General features: G+C 44.1%; 1 protein-coding gene across 1 annotated transcript; it reads right to left on the reverse strand.

The window, feature by feature from the left end:
* Positions 1-385: 385 nt before the first annotated feature.
* On the reverse strand, positions 386-10,397 carry LOC142196799 (putative N-acetyltransferase camello). The gene is made up of 2 exons (XM_075266782.1): positions 10,323-10,397; positions 386-1,227 (listed from the first exon to the last, which is right to left on the reverse strand). Exon 2 carries the CDS (start codon positions 1,219-1,221, stop codon positions 556-558), a length of 666 nt encoding a protein of 221 aa, XP_075122883.1. The 5' UTR covers positions 1,222-1,227; positions 10,323-10,397; the 3' UTR covers positions 386-555.
* Between the last annotated feature and the right edge of the window lie 1,143 nt (positions 10,398-11,540).

An 11,540-nucleotide genomic window follows, 5' to 3' on the forward strand; every position in this document is an offset into this window, starting at 1 on the left:
TGTATGTACACAGTGACTGCACCAGCAGAATAGTGAGCGCAGCTCTGGAGTATAATACAAGATAAGTAATGTAATGTATGTACACAGTGACTGTACCAGCAGAATAGTGAGCGCAGCTCTGGAGTATAATACAGGATAAGTAATGTAATGTATGTACACAGTGACTGTACCAGCAGAATAGTGAGCGCAGCTCTGGAGTATAATACAGGATAAGTAATGTACGTACACGGTAATAAATACAAGTCCCATTTCCCGTCATCATATTGAGCCATTTCTAATAAAGGGGGGGGGGGGGGTGACAGAAGATAGTGACTATGGGATATAGATTTTCCGAGCTTATTTGGGGTGTCATGTCGCGCACCAATCACCATCCAGGGCTCACTCATTACATATGCAGTAAGTTCTGTGCATTTAATGACATATAGAGATAAAAAAACATGGATCCATATAATATACAGCTGATTACAGGATAGTACTAGGACGACAGACATGTAATGGCGGTATCCTCCGCCGGTCCCCTGAGTTCCGGTAGTGCAGCAGCGTCTCGTTGCCGCGTCACTTTTCCGGTAATACATCATAGCGGTACTTGGAGATGGTGAAGTTGACCAGGTTCCCGTAGATGGTGGGCAGCACGAACTCCATGTACTTGGTGAAGCCGACGCTCTCGTACATTCTCTGCGCCTCGCGCTGGACCATCAATGTATTCAGTACAACCGAGCGGTAACCTCGCTCCCGGGCAAAGCCCATCACCTCCCGGGACAAGGCCTTAGCGATGCCCAGGCCACGGAAGTCTTTCCTCACAGACATTCGTTTTAGCTGCAGCTCCTCTTCATCCTCATCGGAAGGCTTTGCTGCGACGGTTCCGACCACGCGGTCCTCCACCTCGGCCACCCAGAAGTGGGAGCCCTGCTCCTCCATGTAGGTCTTCTGGATGTCTTGTAGGTCGTCCTTTAGGCAGTGGTCGATGTACAAACTCCAGCAGTAGCCGAGGACATGGCGGCCCAAGGCCAAGACAAGAGTGACGGCCAAGACTGGGAGGATGAGGGACTTGGAGCTGCACAGCAAGGTCAGGAACATACAGGAGATGACAAAGAGGACCCAGGGCCGCGTCACCACGTGGATACAGACGCCGGGCACGTACTCGCTCATCCCGTGAGAGAAGAGATCCCGCACCACCTCATAGTCAGAGCGCCGGTAACTGCGGATCTTGTACTCCACCATCACTACCTGCAGAGAGATAGCGCAGGAGGCGGAGTCAGGTATTATACAGAGAGGTATATATAGTACTTGTATACAGTATATAGGTGGGATAAAGAAAGCAGATCACATGTAACACACCAGGAGCTTCCAAACACTCTGAAGGCGCTGATAGCAACCCCCAGTAATATACTGACAATCTGTACTTGTATGGGTACAGTATATAGAATACACAGAGGAGGGGATGATATAGAATATATAACATACACGGGTAGGTACAGTATATAGAATACACAGAGGAGGGGATGATATAGAATATATAACATACATGGGTAGGCACAGTATATAGAATACACAGAGGAGGGGATGATATAGAATATATAACATACACGGGTAGGTACAGTATATAGAATACACAGAGGAGGGGATGATATAGAATATATAACATACACGGGTAGGCACAGTATATAGAATACACAGAGGAGGGGATGATATAGAATATATAACATACACGGGTAGGTATAGAATATATCATATACAGAGAAGGGGATGATATAGAATATATAACATACACGGGTAGGTACAGTATATATAATACACAGAGGAGGGGATGATATAGAATATATAACATACACGGGTAGGTATAGAATATATCATATACAGAGAAGGGGATGATATAGAATATATAACATACACGGGTAGGCACAGTATATAGAATACACAGAGGAGGGGATGATATAGAATATATAACATACACGGGTAGGCACAGTATATAGAATACACAGAGGAGGGGATGATATAGAATATATAACATACACGGGTAGGCACAGTATATAGAATACACAGAGGAGGGGATGATATAGAATATATAACATACACGGGTAGGTACAGTATATAGAATACACAGAGGAGGGGATGATATAGAATATATAACATACACGGGTAGGTATAGAATATATCATATACAGAGAAGGGGATGATATAGAATATATAACATACACGGGTAGGTACAGTATATATAATACACAGAGGAGGGGATGATATAGAATATATAACATACACGGGTAGGTATAGAATATATCATATACAGAGAAGGGGATGATATAGAATATATAACATACACGGGTAGGCACAGTATATAGAATACACAGAGGAGGGGATGATATAGAATATATAACATACACGGGTAGGCACAGTATATAGAATACACAGAGGAGGGGATGATATAGAATATATAACATACACGGGTAGGCACAGTATATAGAATACACAGAGGAGGGGATGATATAGAATATATAACATACACGGGTAGGCACAGTATATAGAATACACAGAGGAGGGGATGATATAGAATATATAACATACACGGGTAGGCACAGTATATAGAATACACAGAGGAGGGGATGATATAGAATATATAACATACATGGGTAGGTACAGTATATAGAATACACAGAGGAGGGGATGATATAGAATATATAACATACACGGGTAGGTACAGTATATAGAATACACAGAGGAGGGGATGATATAGAATATATAACATACACGGGTAGGTATAGAATATATCATATACAGAGAAGGGGATTGTCACGGAGCAAAGGTATACGTCTTCCTCCGGATGGTCTTTTGAATCAACACGGACGCAAGAGGTCAGGAGACAACAGCAATTTATTGTAATCCACAAAGTTAGTAGCCGGCGGCGGTCACATCAACCGTAATAACAATAAGTCCACAGAAGTCACAATCCAATGATAGCTTTGGCTCCTTGGTCCTGTAACTAAGTCCTGGCTCTCTGCAGAGCTGTGCACAGGCCGGATAACACATACTAACTCCAGCTACAACTATATACTAAGACTGTTACACCTATATCTGTGGGTGGGAAGGGCTGAGTCACAGATCCTTCCCCCCTCACCTATACCAAGGAGAGCAGACTCCCTGTCTACTATGGACAATGCACCATCCAACATCTTCTTGGAGACACTGATCAGATTATCTCCACCCATTGTCCTCACTGGTCCTCACTAGTTAGAGGGATTTGCATACAATGTGCTAACACACTAGACCCCAATCAGCCAACTACACATTGATGTATATAACAGGTTAGAGAATACATTCCACATGAAATATATATTACACATGGCCTATAGTATAGACTCTAACCATCCCGTGACAACCCCTCCCCCTCTCAGAACATGTGCATGACACAATTGGCCTACACAGGTAAATTGGGGAATGCACATCAGTCTCTATAGCTCATATGTCCTCCTGCCGGGATAACCCATCTGCGTTCTGGTGTTGGTTCCCTCGGCGGTACTGAATGGTAAAGTTGTAGGGTTGAAGGGCCAGACTCCACCTCAACAGTCGTCCATTGTCCCCAGAGACTCTCTGCAGCCAAGTGAGGGGGTTGTGGTCGGTCACTACGGTGAACTCCCGACCATACAGGTACGGCTGTAACTTCTTGAGGGCCCAAACTACTGCCAAGCATTCCTTCTCTATAGTGGCATATGCTACTTCCCGGTCCTGCAGCTTCCGGCTGAGGTAGGCAATGGGGTGCTCCTCCCCCGCGGCATTTACTTGGCTGAGGACGGCTCCCAGTCCATATGTGGAGGCGTTTGTCTGAACAATAAACCTTCATTTATAATCCGGGGCAGCAAGGACAGGTGAGCAGGCAAGGGCGTCCTTCAGTTGGTTAAAAGCTCTGTCGCAGGCCGGGGTCCAGCTCACCACTCTGGGCAGGTTCTTCTTCGTCAGGTCCGTCAGGGGCTTGGCCACGGAGCAGTTGGGAAGTTGGGGCCGCTGGGCTGGAATCTGGCAGCAAATCCGGTCGATCCATGTTGGCTTCTCTCTGAGCTTGACTTCGGGTCACTGCTCCCACAAAGTGGCACTGTAGATTTCCAACATCGTTGCCTAACAGAACATCGGCCGGCAGCCCGCTCATCACACCAATTGTGCATCGTTTTGGTCCATAACCATAGTCAAGTTCCACGGTAGCTTTAGGAATACGTCTCCGAGTACCCTCTGCCAACTCGATAGAAATGCCAGGGCCCTCCTCTAGGGCCTCGGGTCGCACAACTCGGGGGTCCGCTACCGTTAGGAAAGCTCCCGAGTCCCGGAATCCAACAACTGTTCGGCCATCCAGTAGGACCTCCTGCAAGTGCTTCCTCTGAAGGTTTGCAGGATGTGTGGCAGAAGGCTGAATCCCATAGACCCCTGGAGGTGGAACAGATGGGTCATTCATGGAGTCATCTGGAAATGGGGCCAAACTTTCTGTCCTAGGGGTGGTTCCCAGGTAGTGAATAGGCCGGGATGCCACGGTGGCCCGTGCCCCCATGTTAGCAGGGCAACTAGCTTGCAAATGTCCAGGCCGCCCGCACCCAAAACATCTGCGCTCTAGCATTCTTCCAGTAGGTCGTTGTCTAGGGACAGGGTTGTTCATAGCTGGAGGCCGATGGGCTGGGGCAGGGGTAGAGGGGGAATTGTAATCCTGAGGCCGGACACGAAAGGTGGGTGGCTGGCTGAAGGGTGTCTGGCGGACTGTGGTAGTTTTCCGCTCCTCTGCAAACAACCTCTTCCACTGCGGCTTGATGGTCAGGCCCTCATCTGCAAGAGAAGCAGCTTGCTCCACTGTGGCTGGGTTCCGTTCCAGCACCCACTCACGGATCTCAGCGGGGCACTGGGAAAAGAACTGTTCCTTAAGTATGACTTGGAGGATCTTATCGACTGTGACAGCCTCCTCTCCTTCTAGCCAGCGCTTGCATGCTTGCTTCAACTTGTGGGCGAACATGTGGAAGGAGCTTCCCCCATTGTAAGACAAAGAGCGGAACTGAACTCGGTAGGTCTCTGGAGTGACTGCATAATACTTCTGCACCGCTCTTTTAATGGCCTCATAGTCCCGCTGATCACTAGGGTCCATGGCTCTGAGAGCTTCCGCAGCCCCATCTCGTAGGTGCCCCACCAGATACCGGACCCAATCCTTCTCTGGGACTTCCATCAGGCGGCACTGGTGTTCGAAGTCCTGAAAATATCCATCAACATCCCCAGCCGCTTCCTCAAAGGTCTTGAAGTGTTTATGGGAGACATATGGTGGTTCTCTCACTGTTGGGCTGGGGGTCGACGTTTGATTATAATTCCTCATAGTTATCTCAGCCATTCGCATTTCATGCGCCATTCTTTCCTTTTCATGCGCCATTCTCTGTTCCTCCTTCTCCGTTTCCTGAGCCCTCTGTAATGCTCTACTCCTTTGCTCTGCAGTTGCTTCTAGCCCCAGCACTGCCAATTCCTCCTCATACAAAACAACCCATCTGCTCTTTTGGGTCTGTACCTGCCACTCCCGTATCTCTACTGTCTCCTGGGGGCAGCCCTCCTCATGGTCGCTTTGCAGGGTCATCTCCTCCAGTGCCTCGATCAATTGATCTTTCGTTCTTCCCTGGTAACTCAGGTTTAGTTCCCGGGCCCTTACTTGTAGACTTGCCATAGTCCAGTTCCTGTATTCTGAGGTTGTGGCTCCATTAATCGCTGGGCTGTTGTAGTCCATCTCGCTGTCCGCTGTTGATCCCACCGCTGCCAACCAGTTGTCACGGAGCAAAGGTATACGTCTTCCTCCGGAAGGTCTTTTGAATCAACACGGACGCAAGAGGTCGGGAGACAACAGCAATTTATTGTAATCCACAAAGTTAGTAGCCGGCGGCGGTCACATCAACCGTAATAACAATAAGTCCACAGAAGTCACAATCCAATGATAGCTTTGGTTCCTTGGTCCTGTAACTATATCCTGGCTCTCTGCAGAGCTGTGCACAGGCCGGCTAACACATACTAACTGCTAGCTACAACTATATACTAAGACTGTTACACCTATATCTGTGGGTGGGGAGGGCTGAGTCACAGATCCTTCCCCCCTCACCTATACCAAGGAGAGCAGACTCCCTGTCTACTATGGACAATGCACCATCCAACATCTTCTTGGAGACACTGATCAGATTATCTCCACCCATTGTCCTCACTAGTTAGAGGTATTTGCATACAATGTGCTAACACACTAGACCCCAATCAGCCAACTACACACTGATGTATATAACAGGTTAGAGAATACATTCCACATGAAATATATATTACACATGGCCTATAGTATAGACTCTAACCATCCCGTGACAGGGATGATATAGAATATATAACATACACGGGTAGGTACAGTATATAGAATACACAGAGGAGGGGATGATATAGAATATATAACATACACGGGTAGGTACAGTATATAGAATACACAGAGAAGGGGATGATATAGAATATATAACATACACGGGTAGGTACAGTATATAGAATACACAGAGGAGGGGATGATATAGAATATATAACATACATGGGTAGGCACAGTATATAGAATACACAGAGGAGGGGATGATATAGAATATATAACATACACGGGTAGGTACAGTATATATAATACACAGAGGAGGGGATGATATAGAATATATAACATACATGGGTAGGTACAGTATATATAATACACAGAGGAGGGGATGATATAGAATATATAACATACATGGGTAGGTATAGAATATATCATATACAGAGAAGGGGATGATATAGAATATATAACATACACGGGTAGGTACAGTATATATAATACACAGAGGAGGGGATGATATAGAATATATAACATACATGGGTAGGTATAGAATATATCATATACAGAGGAGGGGATGATATAGAATATATAACATACACAGGTAGGCACAGTATATATAATACACAGAGGAGGGGATGATATAGAATATATAACATACACGGGTAGGCACAGTATATATAATACACAGAGAAGGGGATGATATAGAATATATAACATACACGGGTAGGCACAGTATATAGAATACACAGAGGAGGGGATGATATAGAATATATAACATACATGGGTAGGTATAGAATATATCATATACAGAGGAGGGGATGATATAGAATATATAACATACATGGGTAGGTACAGTATATAGAATACACAGAGGAGGGGATGATATAGAATATATAACATACACGGGTAGGCACAGTATATATAATACACAGAGGAGGGGATGATATAGAATATATAACATACACGGGTAGGCACAGTATATAGAATACACAGAGGAGGGGATGATATAGAATATATAACATACACGGGTAGGTACAGTATATATAATACACAGAGGAGGGGATGATATAGAATATATAACATACATGGGTAGGTATAGAATATATCATATACAGAGGAGGGGATGATATAGAATACATAACATACATGGGTAGGTATAGAATATATCATATACAGAGAAGGGGATGATATAGAATATATAACATACATGGGTAGGTACAGTATATATAATACACAGAGAAGGGGATGATATAGAATATATAACATACATGGGTAGGTATAGAATATATCATATACAGAGGAGGGGATGATATAGAATATATAACATACACGGGTAGGCACAGTATATAGAATACACAGAGGAGGGGATGATATAGAATATATAACATACACGGGTAGGTACAGTATATATAATACACAGAGAAGGGGATGATATAGAATATATAACATACACGGGTAGGCACAGTATATATAATACACAGAGAAGGGGATGATATAGAATATATAACATACATGGGTAGGTATAGAATATATCATATACAGAGGAGGGGATGATATAGAATATATAACATACACGGGTAGGCACAGTATATAGAATACACAGAGGAGGGGATGATATAGAATATATAACATACACGGGTAGGCACAGTATATATAATACACAGAGGAGGGGATGATATAGAATATATAACATACACAGGTAGGTACAGTATATATAATACACAGAGGAGGGGATGATATAGAATATATAACATACACGGGTAGGCACAGTATATAGAATACACAGAGGAGGGGATGATATAGAATATATAACATACACGGGTAGGTACAGTATATATAATACACAGAGGAGGGGATGATATAGAATATATAACATACATGGGTAGGTATAGAATATATCATATACAGAGGAGGGGATGATATAGAATATATAACATACATGGGTAGGTACAGTATATAGAATACACAGAGGAGGGGATGATATAGAATATATAACATACATGGGTAGGTATAGAATATATCATATACAGAGGAGGGGATGATATAGAATATATAACATACATGGGTAGGTATAGAATATATCATATACAGAGAAGGGGATGATATAGAATATATAACATACACGGGTAGGCACAGTATATATAATACACAGAGGAGGGGATGATATAGAATATATAACATACACGGGTAGGTACAGTATATATAATACACAGAGGAGGGGATGATATAGAATATATAACATACATGGGTAGGTATAGAATATATCATATACAGAGGAGGGGATGATATAGAATATATAACATACATGGGTAGGTACAGTATATATAATACACAGAGAAGGGGATGATATAGAATATATAACATACACGGGTAGGCACAGTATATATAATACACAGAGAATGGGATGATATAGAATATATAACATACATGGGTAGGTATAGAATATATCATATACAGAGGAGGGGATGATATAGAATATATAACATACATGGGTAGGTATAGAATATATCATATACAGAGAAGGGGATGATATAGAATATATAACATACACAGATAGGTACAGTATATATAATACACAGAGAAGGGGATGATATAGAATATATAACATACACGGGTAGGCACAGTATATATAATACACAGAGGAGAGGATGATATAGAATATATAACATACATGGGTAGGTATAGAATATATCATATACAGAGAGGGGGTTGGTATACAATATATAGAGAGGGTTGGTATATAATATACATTATAAAGAGGGGGTATAGAATATGTAATGTACAGGGGGACTATAGTATATATAATATACAGGGGTGAATAGAAGATGTGAAGTAAATATACTGTATAGAGGTTGTATAAAATACATAACATACAGGGACAGGTATAGAATATTTAATATACAGGACTGACTATAGTAAATATGGAGCATATATACTATACATAAATGGGTAGGTATAGAATATATAACATACAGGACTGTCTGTAGGAGATGTAGACGATATATACTGTATACAGAGGGGTGGGTATAGAATACATAGGTTAGATATAAAATATATTATATACAGGACTGCCTATAGGACATATAGAGCATATATACCATGTACAGAGAGGGGTGTATAGAATATACAGGGTAGGTATGTACACGATTAGCTATAGGACATATAGAGCATATATACTATATACAGAGGGGCTGGTGTAGGAGATAGAGACCATATATAGCATACATAGAGGGGTGGGTATAGAATATATAATATACAGGATTGGCTATAGGAGATAGAGAGCATATATACTATATACAGAGGGGCTGGTGTAGGACATATATAGCATACATAGAGGGGTGGGTATAGAATACATAGGTTAGATATAATATACAGGAGATAGAGAGCATATATACTATATACAGAGGGGCTGGTGTTGGAGATATACAGCATACATAGAGGGGTGGGTATAGAATACATAGGTTAGATATAGAATATATAACATACAGGAGATATAGAGCATATATACTATATACAGAGGGGTTGGTGTAGGGGATATACAGCATACATAGAGGGGTGGGTATAGAATACATAGGTTAGATATAGAATATATAACATACAGGAGATATAGAGCATATATACTATATACAGAGGGGCTGGTGTAGGGGATATACAGCATACATAGAGGGGTGGGTATAGAATACATAGGTTAGATATAATATACAGGAGATAGAGAGCATATATACTATATACAGAGGGGCTGGTGTAGGGGATATATAGCATACATAGAGGGGTGGGTATAGAATATATAGGTTAGATATAATATACAGGAGATAGAGGGCATATATACTACATACAGAGGAGCTGGTGTAGGGGATATACAGCATACATAGAGGGGTTGCACAGAGTATATATACCGCAGGGTTTGCTAGCAGGCTGTATACAGCAGGCACGGTATATACAGTACAGCAGGGTATATAGAGGACACTGCACACAGCGCCCCGCCCCCTCTCACCTGCGCTCCTTTACCGTCCCAGAAGCTTCCGGCGCGGAGTAGACGCGTCACTGTGACGTCACGTGGTGTACGGGGGCCGCCGGAGCCTGCGCTTCTTCTGCTGATCAGTAGCGGGCGCTGTGTAGTCACTGATCTCCCGGTACAGCCTGGACCTGCCTGACAGGAGGGATCTACGGACGTGTTCACACTGGGGAGGAGCTGCGTGATGTCACTGTACAGAACTAAGGGACATGTTCACACCGGGCACCACTGTCTTGGTGTGCACTCTTCTTCCCCGGGCTCTGGCTTGGTGTGCACTCTTCTTCCCCGGGCTCTGGCTTGGTGTGCAGTCTTCTTTCCTGGGCTCAGTCTTGGTGTGCAGTCTTCTTTCCTGGGCTCAGTCTTGGTGTGCAATCTTCTTTCCCGGGCTCAGTCTTGGTGTGCAGTCTTCTTTCCTGGGCTCAGTCTTGGGGTGCAGTCTTCTTTCCCGGGCTCAGGCTTGGTGTGCAGTCTTCTTTCCCGGGCTCAGGCTTGGTGTGCAGTCTTCTTTACCGGGCTCAGTCTTGGTGTGAAGTCTTCTTTCCCGGGCTCAGTCTTGGTGTGAAGTCTTCTTTCCCGGGCTCAGTCTTGGTGTGAAGTCTTCTTTCCTGGGCTCAGTCTTGGTGTGCAGTCTTCTTTCCCGGGCTCAGTCTTGGGGTGCAGTCTTCTTTCCTGGGCTCAGTCTTGGTGTGCAGTCTTCTTTCCTGGGCTCAGTCTTGGTGTGCAATCTTCTTTCCCGGGCTCAGTCTTGGTGTGCAGTCTTCTTTCCTGGGCTCAGTCTTGGGGTGCAGTCTTCTTTCCCGGGCTCAGGCTTGGTGTGCAGTCTTCTTTCCCGGGCTCAGTCTTGGTGTGAAGTCTTCTTTCCCGGGCTCAGTCTTGGTGTGAAGTCTTCTTTCCCGGGCTCAGTCTTGGTGTGAAGTCTTCTTTCCTGGGCTCAGTCTTGGTGTGCAGTCTTCTTTCCCGGGCTCAGTCTTGGTGTGCAGTCTTCTTTCCCGGGCTCAGTCTTGGTGTGCAGTCTTCTTTCCCGGGCTCTGTCTTGGTGTGCAGTCTTCTTTCCCGGGCTCTGGCTTGGTGTGAAGTCTTCTTTCCTGGGCTCAGTCTTGGTGTGCAGTCTTCTTTCCCGGGCTCAGTCTTGGTGTGAAGTCTTCTTTCCCGGGCTCAGTCTTGGTGTGCAGTCTTCTTTCCCGGGCTCAGTCTTGG

This window comes from Leptodactylus fuscus, chromosome 1 (genome assembly GCF_031893055.1).
Source record: "Leptodactylus fuscus isolate aLepFus1 chromosome 1, aLepFus1.hap2, whole genome shotgun sequence".
In the NCBI taxonomy this organism is placed as follows: domain Eukaryota; kingdom Metazoa; phylum Chordata; class Amphibia; order Anura; family Leptodactylidae; genus Leptodactylus; species Leptodactylus fuscus.

Coding starts and splice junctions, on each gene's coding strand:
- LOC142196799 (XM_075266782.1), bottom strand. CDS start 1,221: ATGGTGGAGTACAAGATCCGCAGTTACCGGCGCTCTGACTATGAGGTG.